Consider the following 16,257-nt stretch of genomic DNA (forward strand, 5'->3'; position numbering starts at 1 on the left):
TACCCCACGCTTTCATAGAAAGATCGAGAACCCATTTGTCCCATTAGAGAGGACATTCTAGAGACCAACATGCACATGGGGAAAGTCAATGTTGTCCATGGAGTTACCCTATTGAGAGCTTGCCCTCACGTGAGCATCCTTGCGAGGGGTCCTTGGTACCTTGGTAAAAATAATGAAGCCATTGATAGGAGTTTGTATCTCTGTCACCTTTTAGCTTCTACATTTATATTATATACCTTGATTGTGTGATTTACCCTTCTAGCTTAGTTGTTACGCTAGTTAATAGGGTTTGAACCTAAGTTGTATATCTTTGCAAATAGATAGCAACATAATTAGTCATAATCACATTTGCACATAGATTGCTTATTTCTTGCATAGATTTTACTAGGAAAATTTAGAGACTTTAGTTCCTGAAATAGATTGTATAGTTTACCCTCTCTTAGGCATCACGGCCCCTTCGAATCTAACAGTTATATCTGACATAGTGAGGTCACTCAAACCATTGAGTCTCGTCGAACTAAGGTGTATGGTCCAACGATGAGGCACCAGATTGTCTAACGTCTACGTTTTCATCTTAGAGTTATTGTAATGGCTAGTTGGCCGATTGAGGTGTATAAATAAACCCAACCAATCCATTCTAACTCTCTTTCCCATTTATCAATTAAAAACTCTTTAGAGTGTGAGGAAGATTATTTCCCTATTGAGAAACTTGAGTTGATAATTGTGTTATTAGTGGCCTTAGAGCATTGAGAGTAGCTAGTGTGCATCCATAAGTCAAATGAGAGTTTGTGCTTGTTAGTCTTGGTGATCGACATCACATAGATGGTTTGATGATGATTAGGAGTTGATGATCACTCAAAGAGTTTGTGGCTGACCCAACTTAAATGTACATGGTTGTGGATGATTCACTATGTTAGAGTGACAAAGAATCAACCCATACGGATCAAGAAGGAGCAATAACCTTGTGCAAGTGTTTCAAAGAGGATTAGCGGAGAATGATGACTCTCTGTTATCTCAGAAGAACATTGAGTTGTTTCTATATATTCCTTATTTACTTTGAGCATTTATTTTTTAACAATTACAGCCAATTATTTATATTACTAGAATTATAATACTAATATAGGATTTAAAACTAGGATGTAAAACTTCTCATCACAAGGTAGAAATATTTCTAGACACAAAAGACGAAGTGTGCTATTTAATAAGCTTTACTTTATAAAAAGAAATGTAGAGATGTCTAATTTTGCTTCTATTTTGAACCTTTTGGTCCTTTCGGTTTGAAAGTTGGCTCAATCATTTGAATCTATGCTTGTCCGCTATAGGTGCAATGTTTGAAAGTGAATGTCGGCCACCATATGCAGGAAATGGTGGCGTTTCAGACAACAAAACAACGAAACAGTTGGTCGGTCAGTTTTACAAGTTCTTTTCTTTGGGACATGTTGCAGAGCAACTTAAAAAAAGTTGTAAATCTATCTAAAATAGATATTAGAAAATAAAACTGATTTTTTCTTGCTTCAACAGCTCTCTCATTCTTTCTAAAAAATTTCGCATCCCGCATCTATCTTCTCCCCTATTGTATATTTCCGTGCAGTGAGAGCCATCCTCCCCAATCCGGCTGTATACGCATGGCTCCCGCGTTTTTTCCGGCGCTCTCCTGATGGAGGCGGCATCAACCTGGCAAAGTGGCAGCGGCCCATACATAGGTAGGGTGATAATAAGCTCTAAATTTTACTTCCTCCTATATAAATTAGTCGTTTTGCTTTGTCCTAAGTCAATCACTATTAATTTTAACCAATTATAACGGATGTTACAATAGAAAAGTAAAATTACTAGATTCATTATTACTTTAACTACCATAGTATTTAATTTTTTTAGTTTAAAATGTTTGAATCTTTTATATATATATATATATTGTTGGTTAAAGTTCAAACAGTTTAACTTAGAACAAACCTAAAACAACTAAATCACGTGGGCGCAACACTAAAATTTAAGGATCAGGTCGAATTAAGATCGTGCTTTATTTTTATTCATTTTTAATTAAAATATTTTTAGGGCACTAAAAAATTATGAAGAAACATTTAGATCACGATCTATTATCACTCCTATATGTAGGTGCAAATAGGGCTGGTTGGAGGGTGTTTTTTCAATTCGGAGTCTAATTTTCTGTTTTTCAGTTTTTTTTAAGGAACTGTTGGAGTATTCACAATAATTCAACTCTAAAAATTTTTAGCCTAGCTCTAATAATCATTTTTTTGGAAAAATTTTAGCATGTTTTTAGAGTTGCTCTGGTTTGCTTCGGCTTCTGAAATCGAAACTGCGTCAGTTTCGTTGGTTTGCGCCCTTTATCGCATCCGTTGTTCCTTTGCAAGTTTTGACTGAATTTGTAAATGCAGTTCTAATATCCCAACTAATTCGAAACGATTTTCTGTCCGCAGCAGGCGTACAAGCAAGCGTTTCTCCCTTTTGCCGACACTAGTCAGTGCCAAGCGCGGGGCCCGATCACATGTCCTTGCAGAGCCTGCGGCTGAGGCTGCTGAAGTTGGCCCTGGAGTACTGGCGGGAGCCGTTCCTCCAGTCGGTGCCGGACTTCATCATGAGCTCGAACTCCTGGTAGCTGATGCGGCCGTCCCGATCGGTGTCGACGTCGCGGATGATGTCGAGGATGGCCTGGTCGTTGGGGCCCAGCTCATCCCGCAGCTCCTCGGGCTCGATGAAGCCGCTGCCGTCCTTGTCGAAGTACCTGAACGCCGACGCCAGGTACTCGTCGTTGCTCATCTTCTTGAGGTGCAGGGACACCGTCACGAACTCGTCGCAGTCCAGGGTGCCGTTGCCGTCCGTGTCGGCCTGCATGCATGGTGATCCTCATCGTCATCCCGGCCGGTTTGACGAAACACGACGATGGCAAACAAAAGCAGCTAGCAGCCACTCACGGCCTCGAGCAGCATCCTGATCTCCGACTCCGGCACGGGCTGGCCGTTGATGTGGAGGCCGTCCATGAGCTCCTCCAGCGTGAGGTTGCCGTTGTGGTCCTTGTCCATGAGGTGGAACATCTGCACGTACTTGTCCAGCTCCTCCACCGGCAGGTTCCGCGCCACCACGCCCAGCGCCTTCTTCTTGAACTTGTTCATGGCGGAGAACTGCTGCAGCCGGGCGCGCACGGCCTCGCCCAGCGACACGTTCGGCGCCGTGTCCGCGTTCTTCAACCACGGGTGCTCTGCATGCAGTTGCGCATCCTCGACATCATCATATCGTCAGCGATCAGCACTCAGCAGCACTGGAGGGCGGAGGCCAGCCAGGCCAGGCGGCGATGGCGGCTTACCAAGCACCTGCCTCGCCGTGAGGCGCGTGGAGGGGTTTGGGTCGAGCATCCGCCGGATGAGGTCCTTGGCGTTGGCGGACACTCTCGGCCATGGCTCCCGGTTGAAGTCGATGTTGCCGCGGAGTACCGCCTGCGCGATCTTCTCGTCGTTGTCTGCGTTGTCCATGTCGCGTCGGTGGACATGATATCGTCAGCGACCAGCACTGGATCGGAGGAGGAAGAAAAAGCATGCGCTCCGCGCGCCTACGGCCTACCTCCCCAGAATGGCGGGACGCCGCAGAGGAGGATGTAGAGGATGACGCCAGCGCTCCAGACGTCCACCTCCGGCCCGTAGTTGCGCTTCAGCACCTCCGGCGCCATGTAGTACGCGCTCCCCACCACCTCCGTGAACCGATCGCCTGCATGGATGCCTCGTTCGGTTGGAGTTTCATTTCAATGTCGATTTGATGAATCAAGCAAGCAGATGCGTACATACCGGGGCTGAAGAAGACGGAGAGACCGAAGTCGATGACCTTGAGCTGCGAGTCCTCCGACTTGTTGGCGAAGAGGAAGTTCTCGGGCTTGAGGTCCCTGTGGATGACCCCGTTGGAGTGGCACAGGCGCACGACATCGACGATGGTGCCGAAGACGGCCGCCGCGGCGCGCTCCGAGTAGTGCCCGCGCGCGACGATGCGGTCGAAGAGCTCGCCGCCCTCGCAGAGCTCCATGACGAGGTGCACGGCGCCGGCGGAGTCCTCGCAGCAGGCCTCGCGGAGCCGCACCACGGCGCCGCCGCCGCGGGACGACATGCGCCGCATGATGGCCACCTCCCTCTGGACGTCCGCCGCGTGCGCCGCCGCTGCCGGGTCCTGCCCGGCTGCTGCTGGGGGCGCTCCGGGTCCGTGGTGGGGCGGACCGGCCCCCAGGCGGCGGGCGGCGGGTCCGCGAGGCCGGCGGTTCCTCCGGATGGTCTTGCACGCGAGCGCCTCCCCCGTGGCGGCGTCCCGGCAGCGGCGCGTCACCCCGAACTCGCCGCGCCCCAGCTCCCGGCCCAGCACGTAGCGGCGCGCAAACTCGGCCGCGGTGGTCCGCACCACGAGCGGCCCGGCGTCGTCCTTGCGCGGGGACGGGGACGGGGACGGCGAATGGGAGGCGACGGAGCTGGCGCCGCCGTCGCTGGAGCGGTCGTCGCGGTCGCGCTCGGTGACTGGGAGGATGAAGGAGATGCGGCCGCGCAGCTTCCGCGAGCAGGCGAAGGCGGAGTAGCAGCCCCCCATGGGTCCGGCGGGGCCACCTCGCCTCGTCGGCCTAGGCGCTCGCGTGCGTGCGCGGGGACGCTGGGCTTGTTGTCTTGCTTGCTCTGCAGCCTCTGCTGGGCTGTTCGGTTCGCCGCGAGCCTCGGGGCGGTGCCCGTGCACGGTGCACCTGCTACCTATCCCAATGGCCTATTCTATTTATGGCAGCGGCGGCTGCATGCGTCATTTATTAGCGGTGCGTGCGTACGAGGTTTATGTCGTGTACCTGTAGTCATGTATGTACTCGAACAGAAATACGGTTAGGTTGCGTGAAATGTGCCGTTGTGCGCCACACGTACCCTTCCACGTGCGCAAACGGCATTAAAAGGGGTGCGTCCAGTCCCGTGTGAGTCATATTCCTGTTGATTGGATGCCTGTATTCGGACGCGTAGGCTCGGGTGGCCCTGGCTGACCTGATACGGCATTTTTCTACGTACGAGTGGATACAACCAAATTGCTATAAAATGACTTATTTTGTATCCGCTCATGCAGCCCGCGTCTCCCTTGTACGGGTAACCAAACAGGAGCTGAGACAGAGTCAATACATACGGTGGTCAAGATGAGATGGTGCGGGTAACCAAACATACGGATTAATTATCGTTTTGGAAAAAGGTTCGAGTCAAACTTTTAAAATTTTAATTATAAATAACTATTTTATTATTTAGTTTTAAAACTTCGTATTTATATGTACTGATTTTTTTAAAAAAGTATTTTTATAAAATATAGATGTATTAAGACTTTATTTATAATTTAACAAAAAAAAAATTATTCAAAGCTATATTTTGGAGATGGTGACATTGTCCTAAACGACAATTAATAGAAAATCGGAGGGAGTATGTACGAGCCTCTTGTGTGCACGCGTATATAGTGCAAAAAAAATACAGCATAATTTTAAAGTGTTTAGCACACTAAATTTTTTCGTTTAAACTCTAAATCATGTATTTTAGAAAGTAAACTATGTTATTAGAAAAGAAAACGTTGAGAATGATGTAGAAAATAATGATAGAACACTAGTCTTGGGTGTAGTATATTTAGGTCATTTCATAGTGTGTCTTATATTTTTTGTAAAAAATGTGAAGTATGACACATTTAGAGCTTTTTTATGAGTTGAGCTCTGTATATTTAAAATATGGTACTAATTTAAGGCACTGTTGGAGATGCACTAAGGCTTTGTTTGGATTCTCTCATATTCATCTTAATACTCTTATGTTCACCTTAATCCATGGTTTACTCAAATTCGTTTCAATTCATGTGTATTGAAGTGAATACGAGAGTTCCAAACAAGGCATAAGGACTTTGTTCGATTAGGAGTGGATTGAAGTGGATTAAATCCCTTTCTATTCAAAATTGAAATAGGAAGAGATTTAATTCCTCTCAAACCCCTCCAATCCACTTGCAAACTAACAAGCCACAATCGGTTTTCTAAACACAAGAGACATCTAAAAAATCTACATAATACAATATGGTGTCTTTAAAATAAGTCACATCATAAATATAGTTAAAAACAATATGCAAGGAGAATTGTGTAGAGACGGTGTCTTCGCAAATAATATGTATCTTATATTTTTTTCATTTAGCTTCCTAGAGACCCCTCAAGGAACGGGCTATCAAACACGACATCACAAGAAACTTCAACATATCCTATGGATTTGTTGAAGAATCTATATGCCCTTGTGTTTGAATCATAACCAAGTAAAAACCTTTCTACAACTTTAGAAGTATATTTAGAGTTTCTTCCTCTTTTTACTAGAATGTAGCATGAAAGGGAATTAGGCTTACACCTATTTTTCTAATTGATTTTGGTGGTTAAATTGCCCAACCCAAATAATTGGACTAACTAGTTTGCTCTAGTGTATAAGTTATACAGGTGCCAAAGGTTCACACTTAGCCAATAAAAAGACCAAGAAATGGGTTCAACAAAGAGAGCAAAGGGATAACCGAAGGCAGCCCTGGTCTGACGCACCGGACTGTCTCCGGTGCACCAGGGGACTCCAAGCCAAACTTCGCACCTTCGGGAATTTGCAGAGGCGCTTCGCTATAATTCACCGGACATGTCCGGTGCACACCGGACAGTGTTCGGTGCTCCAGAGGAGAGCGGCTCTGAACTCGCCAGCTTCGGATTTCCGCTCCGCTATAATTCACCGGACATGTTCGGTGCACACCGGCAGAGCAACGGCTACTTCGCGCCAACGGTCGTCTGCAACGCATTAAATGCGCGCCAGCGCGCGTAGAGGAGCAGAGCACGCGCGGGTGGCACACCGGACAGTCTACAGGACTTGTCCGGTGCACCACCGGACAGCCAGGCGGGCCCACACGTCAGAGCGCCAACGGTCGGAACCCAACGGCCTGGTGACGTGGCTGGCGCACCGGACATTATCCGGTGGCGCACCGGACTGTCCGGTGAGCCATGCCACAACAGCCTCTACCAAACAGCTAGTTTGGTGGTTGGGGTTATAAATACCCCCAACCACCCCACATTCAAGTCATCCAAGTTTTCCAACTTCCAACCACTTACAAGAGCTAGGCATTCAATACAAGACACACCCAAGTGATCAAATCCTCTCCCAATTCCACAAAAGCATTAGTGTTGAGTGAGAGTGATTTGTTGTGTTCTTTTGAGCTCTTGCGCTTGGATTGCTTTCTTCTTTCTCATTCTTTCTTGAGATCAATACTCACTTGTAACCGAGGAAAGAGACACCAATTGTGTGGTGGTCCTTGCGGGGAAGTTTTGTTCCCGGTTGATTTGAGAAGAGAAAGCTCACTCGGTCCGAGGGACCATTTGAGAGAGGGAAGGGGTTGAAAAAGACCCGGCCTTTGTGGCCTCCTCAACGGGGAGTAGGTTTGCGAGAACCGAACCTCGGTAAAACAAATTCGCGTATCACACTCTTTATTCGCTTGCGATTTGTTTTGCACCCTCTCTCGCGGACTCGATTATATTTCTAACGCTAACTCGGCTTGTAGTTGTGATTAACTTTGTAAATTTCAGTTTCGCCCTATTCACCCCCCCCTCTAGGCGACTTTCATAGCATTTGCTCCCAAAGACTATAAAGTATGAAACATTGGGTTTATCAACGGTTAGTAGTTCATAGGATGTCTTTTGAGGAGTCGGTGAATATATAATCGGTTGATGGCATGGCAAGACATGTTGATCGCTTCTGCCCAAAACCGATCTAAAGTTTTGTATTCTTCAAGCATGGTTCTTACCATATCAATCAAGGTCTGATTCTTCCTTTCCACCACCCCATTTTGTTGTGGTGAATAGGGAGAAGAGAGCTCATGCTTGATGCCCTCCTCCTCCTCAAGAAATTCTTCAACTTGAGTATTTTAAACTTCATTCCATTGTCGCTTCTTATCTTCATGATTCTCAAGTTGAACTCATTTTAAGCTTTTCTAAAAAAATCTTTATAGTTCCTTGGGTTTCCATTTCATCCCGCAAAAGAATACCTAAGTGAAGTGTGTATAATCATCTATAATTACAATACCAATACTTATATATGTAAGCAACCAGACTAAATAAATCCATATGTAGGAGTTCCAACGATCCTTAGGTCGTCATGATGTTCTTGGATGGGTGACTTGCTCTAACTTGCTTTCTTGCGTGACATGCTCCATATGGCCTATCTTTCCTTGACTCCCATCTTCGAATGTGATTGAATCTTGGGAGTCTTTGCTCTTTACATAGGATCAAACATTTTCTTCTTACTTGTCATGTGGATTGTTCATCCGCTGTCAATTACCCAACTTGTGCCTCAGGATGCATAAACCTCCAAAATAATTTTAGGCCTTATTCTTATACCGTGTCTAGCAGTTCACCCATATGGTCACCCAAAACATTGTAAACGTTTGTAGAGTGGAATTTGAATATGGGGATGGGGATGGATTGAAAGAGAAATGTGCCATAGGGATATTTCGAGATGTTTTGCTGATTAAGTGCTCAACACATCACATTGGACTAGCTACTTTGATATGAGCATGAGTACAATCCTTAAAAGGCAAGTTGAAGAGATTAAGTACAAATGAGCTAAAATGGAGGACCAAAAGTGCAACTTTGGGCAAATCAACATAAACATGAGTTTTTAAGTGTTTGAATAAGTTTTACATACCCTACTCTATGTTTTTAGCACTTTGTTTTGGCTACTAACTCATATCTGCAAGAATTTTGGACTTTTGATAATCCATATTGCAAATCCTGGTGAAACCGAGGAGAAAAGGTATGTTTCCTACACTTAGTCAATTGGATTAAGTGCTAACTATGTTTTTCTAAGTTATAGGGAAGCTACCAAGGAAAGCCAAAAGGAGTTGGAGAAGTTTGGCTCAAAAGAGCTAAAGTTGGGCAAGTCTGGGACTCACCAAACTATCCAATGGTGCACTGAACTACCCAATGAGGGATACGGATGAAGTCCCTACTCTCAAAAAATTACATAATAATACACCGGACATCTACAGTACTCTGTCCGGTGTGCACCGGACAGCCTCTCCAACGGCTCTTTCCTGGCAGGCGCCAGCGCGTCAACGGCTAGCTGACGTGGCCGCTATCCGGTGGTTTACCAGAATGTTTGGTGCCATGTTAGTTATGGAAGGCGCTAATCAGAATCTTTTGTCAATCGTTACTATGCGCTGTCTGATGGCTCATCGAACAGTCAGGTGCACCCATAGACAGAAAACTTTTGGGGCTTCCATATGAAGGAAGCAACGACTCCTAGGTCCCTTGCGGCTATAAAAGGGACCCCTAAGCATATTCAACTAGTACCCAAGTGTCGGGGACCATAATTAGGGGTACCCTCAAGACGCCTAATTCTCAGCTGGTAACCCCCATCAGCATAAAGCTGCAAAGGCCTGATGGGTACGATTAAGTCAGGGATCAGTCCACACGAGTGACTCGATCACGCTTCATCCGAGCCTAGCCTCGGCCAAGGGCAGCCGACCTCGAGAGACTTCCGTCTCGCCCGAGGCCCCCTTTTTATGGCGGACACATCACCGGCTCGCCCGAGGCCTTGGCTTCGCTCAGAAGCAACCTTGACTAAATCGCCACACCGACTGACCAAATTGCAGGGGCATTTAACGCAAAGGTGGCCTGACACCTTTATCCTGACACGCGCCCCCGGCAGAGCCGAAGTGACCGCCGTCACTCCACCGCTCCACTGGCCAGTCTGACAGAAGGACAGCGCCGCCTGTGCCACTCCGACTGCAGTGCCACTCGACAGAGTGAGTCTGACAGGCAGTCAGGCCTTGCCAAAGGCGCCACGGCGAACTCCGCTCCGCCCGACCCCAGGGCTCGGACTCGGGCTAAGACCCGGAAGACGGTGAACTCCGCTCCGCCCGACCCCAGGGCTCGGACTCGGGCTAAGACCCGGAAGACGGCGAACTCCGCTCCGCCCGACCCCAGGGCTCGGACTCGGGCTAAGGCTCGGAAGATGGCGAACTCCGCTCCGCCCGACCCCAGGGCTCGGACTCGGGCTAAGACCCGGAAGACGACGAAATTCCGCTTCGCCCGACCCCAGGGCTCGGACTCCGCCCTGGCCTCGGCCGAACGACTTCCGCCTCGCCCGACCCCTTGGCTCGGGCTCGGCCATGGCAACAAAAGGCAGACTCAACCTCGGCTTCGGAGGAACCCCCACGTCGTCCTGCCTAGGGCACAGACCGCCACGTCAACAGGAGGCGCCATCATCATCCTACCCCGAATCGACTCGGGTCACGGAGAACAAGACCGGCGTCTCATCCGGCCAGCTCCGCCGGAGGGGCAATGATGGCGCTCCACAAGCTCTATGACGACGGCGGCCCCCAGCTCTCTTACGGAAGCAGGACGACGTCAGCAGGGACTCGGCCGCTCCAACAGCTGTCCCTCCACCAGGCTCCGCCGCACCTCCGACAGCCACGACATCACGCCAACAGGATGCCCAGATCTCTCCGGCTGCCACATTGGCATGTACCTAGGGCGCTAGCTCTCCCTCCGCTAGACACGTAGCACTCTGCTACACCCCCCATTGTACACCTGGATCCTCTCCTTGCGACTATAAAAGGAAGGACCAGGGCCTTCTCAGAGAAGGTTGGCCGCGCGGGACCGAGGACGGGACAGGCGCTCTCTTGGGGCCGCTCGCTTCCCTCACCCGCGTGGACGCTTGTAACCCCCCTACTGCAAGCGCACCTGACCTGGGCGCGGGACGAACACGAAGGCCGCGGGACTTCCACCTCTCTCACGCTCGGCTCCGGCCGCCTCGCCTCTCCCCCCTTCGCGCTCGCCCACGCGCTCGACCCATCTGGGCTGGGGCACGCAGCACACTCACTCGTCGGCTTAGGGACCCCCCTGTCTCGAAACGCCGACAGTTGGCGCGCCAGGTAGGGGCCTGCTGCGTGCTGACGAACAGCTCCCCGTCAAGCTCCAGATGGGCAGTCTCCAGCAACCTCTTCGGCCCGGGACGGTGCTTCGTTTCGGGACTCTTGAGTTCATGTCCTTCGACGGCAGCTACGACATGATACTTCTTCCACCGCCGCGCGACTACGACAATGGCGGCCGACAACCCGCCCGCCGGCGGCGGAATCGACGACGTCTTCCCCGCGTGGTGGAAGAGCAACATTCGGGCTCGCTCCGTTCTCTCCCCCGCCAACGGAGGAGGAGGCGGGGCCGTCAAGGCCAGGCGGGAGGTCGCGCTTCATCGACCGTCGAGCGAATCGACGCCCCCGACGCCCCGACGGAAGGCACGCCGGACGTCGACCTCGCGTTCAAGACGGAGGCAAGCGCCGTCCCCCCGCGGCACGCTGACCTTGAGCAAGAAGACGACGCCGGCGCGCTCGCGGGAAGCCTGCAGGACGTCGCCCTCGAACCAGAGATGACGGTGCAACCAGTCCCCGATTGGACTACGTCGCTCCTCGTCGACCAAAAGGTACCGACTAACTCCCATCTTGCGTCATTTCGACTCGGCCTCAACCCGCCAAACGACCTCGTTTTGGCGGGCGCTCTCGTTGAGGCGAGTGCAACCCCACTGAGGTTCCGTATGCGGTCGCCTTGGGACCGACTGACGGACGTCTCGACCTACGGGCCCTCTGGGTCCGAGGAAGATGACGATCCCAGCATCGGTTGGGATTTCTCCGGACTTGGCAACCCCAGTGCCGTGCGGGACTTCATGACCGCATGTGACTACTGCCTATCCGACTGTTCCGATGGAAGCCGCAGCCTTGGCGACGAGAGCTGCGGTCCAAGCCGCGAATGTTTCCACATCGAGCTAGGGGATCCCTCCGAAGGCAACCATCTTGGCATGCCGGAGGACGGTGATCTCCCTAGGCCGGTGCCTCGCGCCGACATCCCACGGGAACTAGCTGTGGTCCCCGCTCCGGCGGGGGGTTACGACCCACAACTCGAGCAAGTCCGCGAGGCGCAGGCCAGGCTCAACGAGGGAACAGGAGCGCTTGAGCCGATCCGTCGGGACGTCGGACAGGCATGGGTGGGCCAACCCCTGGCCGGAGAAATACGTCACCTGCCCCAAGGTCTCCAGCACCGCGTCGCCAACGATGTCAGGATCAGGCCGCCGCCCGCATCCAGCGGGGTCGGTCAGAACCTGGCAACCGCAGCAATGCTCATCCGCGCGATGCCGGAGCCGTCAACCACCGAGGGTCGGCGAATCCAGGGAGAACTCAAGAATCTCCTGGAAGGCGCTGCGGCCCGGCGGGCCGAGAGCACTGCATCCCGAAGGCAAGGATATCCCTCGGAGCCTCATGCCGCGACTTCCTGATTCATGCGGGAAGCCTCGGTCTACACCGGGCGCACGCGCAACACCGCGCCTGCGGCCCCGGGCCACCTCGGCAACGAGCACCATCGACGCGACCGTCGGGCTCACCTCGACGAAAGGGTGCGCCGAGGCTACCACCCCAGGCGTGGGGGGCGCTACGACAGCGGGGAGGATCGGAGTCCCTCGCCCGAACCACCCGGTCCGCAGGCCTTCAGTCGGGCCATCCGACGGGCGCCATTCCCGACCCGGTTCCGACCCCCGACTACTATCACGAAGTACTCGGGGGAAACGAGACCGGAACTGTGGCTCGCGGACTACCGCCTTGCCTGCCAACTGGGTGGAACGGACGACGACAACCTCATCATCCGTAACCTCCCCCTGTTCCTCTCCGACACTACTCGCGCCTGGTTGGAGCACCTGCCTCCGGGGCAGATCTCCAATTGGGATGACTTGGTCCAAGCCTTCGCTGGCAATTTCCAGGGCACATATGTGCGCCCCGGGAATTCCTGGGACCTTTGAAGCTGCCGGCAACAGCCGGGGGAGTCGCTCCGGGACTACATCCGGCGATTCTCAAAGCAGCGCACCGAGCTGCCCAACATCACCGACTCGGATGTCATCGGCGCGTTCCTCGCCGGCACCACTTGCCGCGACCTGGTGAGCAAGCTGGGTCGCAAGACCCCCACCAGGGCGAGCGAGCTGATGGACATCGCCACCAAGTTCGCCTCTGGCCAGGAGGCGGTCGAGGCTATCTTCCGAAAGGACAAGCAGCCCCAGGGCCGCCCATCGGAAGAAGCTCCCGAGGCGTCTGCTCCGCGCGGCGCCAAGAAGAAAGGCAAGAAGAAGTCGCAATCGAAACGCGACGCCGCCGACGCGGACCTTGTCGCCGCCGCCGAGTATAAGAACCCTCGGAAGCCCCCCGGAGGTGCAAACCTCTTCGACAAGATGCTCAAGGAGCCGTGCCCCTACCATCAGGGGCCCGTCAAGCACACCCTCGAGGAGTGCGTTATGCTTCGGCGTCATTTCCACAGGGCCGGGCCACCCGCCGAGGGTGGCAGGGCCCGCGACGACGACAAGAACGAAGATCACCCAGCAGGAGAGTTCCCCGAGGTCCGCGACTGCTTCATGATCTATGGAGGGCATGCGGCGAATACCTCGGCTCGGCACCGCAAGCAAGAGCGCCGGGAGGTCTGCTCGGTGAAGGTGGCGGCGCCAGTCTACCTAGACTGGTCCGACAAGCCCATCACTTTCGACCGGGCCGACCACCCCGACCATGTGCCGAGCCCGGGGAAATACCCGCTCGTCGTCGACCCCGTTGTCGGCGATGTCAGGCTCACCAAGGTCCTGATGGATGGGGGCAGCTGCCTCAACATCATCTACGCCGAGACCCTCAAGCTCCTGCGCATCGATCCGTCCTCCGTCCGAGCAGGCGCTGCGCCCTTCCACGGGATCATCCCTGGGAAGCGCGTCCAGCCCCTCGGGCGACTCGACCTCCCCGTCTGCTTCGGGACACCCTCCAACTTCCGAAGGGAGACCCTGACGTTCGAAGTGGTCGGGTTCCGAGGAACCTACCACGCCGTGCTGGGGAGGCCATGCTACGCGAAGTTCATGGCCGTCCCCAACTACACCTACCTGAAGCTCAAGATGCCGGGCCCCAACGGGGTCATCACCGTCGGCCCCACGTACAAACACGCGTTCGAATGCGACGTGGAGTGCGTGGAGTACGCCGAGGCCCTCGCCGAGTCCGAGGCCCTCATCGCCGACCTGGAGAACCTCTCCAAGGAGGTGCCAGACGTGAAGCGCCATGCCGGCAACTTCGAGCCAGCGGAGACGGTCAAGGCCGTCCCCCTCGACCCCAGTGGCGACACCACCAAGCAGATCCGGATCGGTTCCGGGCTCGACCCCAAATAGGAAGCAGTGCTCATCGACTTTCTCCGCGCAAACGCCGACGTCTTTGCGTGGAGTCCCTCGGACATGCCCGGCATACCGAGGGATGTCGCCGAGCACTCGCTGGATATTCGGGCCGGAGCCCGACCCGTCAGGCAGCCTCTGCGCCGATTCGACGAGGAGAAGCGCAGAGTGATTGGCGAAGAGATCCACAAGCTAATGGCAGCGGGGTTCATCAAAGAGGTATTCCATCCCGAATGGCTTGCCAACCCTGTGCTTGTGAGAAAGAAAGGGGGGAAATGGCGGATGTGTGTAGACTACACCGGTCTCAACAAAGCATGTCCGAAGGTTCCCTACCCTCTCCCTCGCATCGACCAGATCGTGGATTCCACCGCTGGGTGCGAAACCCTGTCCTTCCTCGATGCCTACTCAGGGTATCACCAGATCCGGATGAAAGAGTCCGACCAGCTCGCGACTTCTTTCATCACGCCGTTCGGCATGTACTGCTATGTCACCATGCCGTTCGGTTTGAGGAATGCGGGCGCGACGTACTAGCGGTGCATGAACCATGTGTTCGGCGAACACATCGGTCGCACAGTCGAGGCCTACGTCGATGACATCGTAGTCAAGACGCGGAAGGCTTCCGACCTCCTCTCCAACCTTGAAGTGACATTCCGGTGTCTCAAGGCAAAAGGAGTCAAGCTTAATCCTGAGAAGTGTGTCTTCGGGGTGCCCCGAGGCATGCTCCTAGGGTTCATCGTCTCCGAGCGAGGCATCGAAGCCAACCCGGAGAAGATTGCGGCCATCACCAGCATGGGACCCATCAAGGACTTAAAAGGGGTACAGAGGGTCATGGGATGCCTCGCGGCCCTGAGCCGCTTCATCTCACGCCTCGGCGAAAGAGGTCTGCCTCTGTACCGCCTCTTAAGGAAGGCCGAGTGTTTCGCTTGGACCCTTGAGGCCGAGGAAGCCCTCGGCAACCTGAAGGCGCTCCTTACAAAGGCGCCTGTCTTGGTGCCGCCGGCGGATGGAGAAGCCCTCTTGGTCTACGTCGTCGCGACCACTCAGGTGGTTAGCGCCGCGATTGTGGTCGAAAGGCAAGAGGAAGGGCATACATTGCTCGTTCAGAGGCCGGTCTACTTCATCAGCGAAGTGCTGTCCGAGACTAAGATCCGCTACCCACAAGTTCAAAAGCTGTTGTATGCTGTGATCCTGACAAGGCGGAAGCTGCGACACTACTTCGAGTCCCATCCGGTAACTGTGGTGTCATCCTTCCCCCTGGGGGAGATCATCCAGTGCCGAGAGGCCTCGGGCAGGATCGCGAAGTGGGCGGTGGAAATCATGGGCGAAACGATCTCGTTCGCCCCTCGGAAGGCCATCAAGTCCCAAGTGTTGGCGGATTTCGTGGCCGAATGGGTCGACACCCAGCTGCCAACGACTCCGATCCAACCGGAGCTCTGGACCATGTTTTTCGACGGGTCGCTGATGAAGACGGGGGCCGGCGCGGGCCTGCTCTTCATCTCGTCCCTCGGAAAGCACTTGCGCTACGTGCTGCGCCTCCACTTCCCGGCGTCCAACAATGTGGCCGAGTACGAAGCTCTGGTCAACGGATTGCGGATCGCCATCGAGCTAGGGGTCAGACGCCTCGACGCCCGCGGTGATTCGCAGCTCGTCATCGACCAAGTCATGAAGAACTCCCACTGCCGCGACCCGAAGATGGAGGCCTACTGCGACGAGGTTCGGCGCCTGGAAGACAAGTTCTTCGGGCTCGAGCTCAACCACATCGCTCGGCGCTACAACGAAACCACAGACGAGCTGGCTAAGATAGCCTCGGGGCAAACGACAGTCCCCCCGGACGTCTTCTCCCGGGATCTGCATCAACCCTCCGTCAAGCTCGACGACGCGCCCGAGCCCGAGGTACCCTCGGCTCAGCCCGAGGTACCCTCGGCTCAGCCCGAGGCACCCTCGGCCCAGCCCGAGGTACCCTCGGCCCCCGAGGGCGGGGCACTGAACGTCGAGGAAGGGCAGAGCGGGGCCACACCAGATCAAGATTGGC

General features: G+C 53.6%; 1 protein-coding gene across 2 annotated transcripts; it reads right to left on the reverse strand.

Moving 5' to 3' along the window:
- Nucleotides 1–2,376: 2,376 nt before the first annotated feature.
- On the reverse strand, nucleotides 2,377–4,731 carry LOC103654421 (calcium-dependent protein kinase 21). 2 transcript variants are annotated; one of them, XM_008681254.4, is made up of 5 exons: nucleotides 3,795–4,731; nucleotides 3,574–3,717; nucleotides 3,320–3,472; nucleotides 2,931–3,233; nucleotides 2,377–2,844 (listed from the first exon to the last, which is right to left on the reverse strand). In XM_008681254.4, the coding sequence occupies exons 1-5, from the start codon at nucleotides 4,573–4,575 to the stop codon at nucleotides 2,687–2,689; spliced, it is 1,539 nt and encodes a 512-aa protein (XP_008679476.1). In that variant the 5' UTR covers nucleotides 4,576–4,731; the 3' UTR covers nucleotides 2,377–2,686. The 2 variants fall into 2 exon arrangements, with proteins under 2 accessions (XP_008679476.1, XP_008679475.1); XM_008681253.4 differs by having other exon boundaries at nucleotides 2,931–3,214; nucleotides 3,795–4,730.
- Nucleotides 4,732–16,257: the final 11,526 nt, after the last annotated feature.

Source organism: Zea mays, chromosome 4, assembly GCF_902167145.1.
Source record: "Zea mays cultivar B73 chromosome 4, Zm-B73-REFERENCE-NAM-5.0, whole genome shotgun sequence".
Lineage (NCBI taxonomy): Eukaryota > Viridiplantae > Streptophyta > Magnoliopsida > Poales > Poaceae > Zea > Zea mays.

Excerpts from the sequence above, each read along its gene's own strand:
- LOC103654421 (XM_008681253.4), bottom strand. The coding sequence starts at position 4,575 with ATGGGGGGCTGCTACTCCGCCTTCGCCTGCTCGCGGAAGCTGCGCGGC. Across the intron at positions 3,473-3,573 it reads CGTCCCGCCATTCTGGGGAG|ACAACGACGAGAAGATCGCG; the intron begins GTAGGCCGTAGG and ends TGGACAACGCAG. Across the intron at positions 2,845-2,930 it reads TCAGGATGCTGCTCGAGGCC|GCCGACACGGACGGCAACGG; the intron begins GTGAGTGGCTGC and ends CCATGCATGCAG.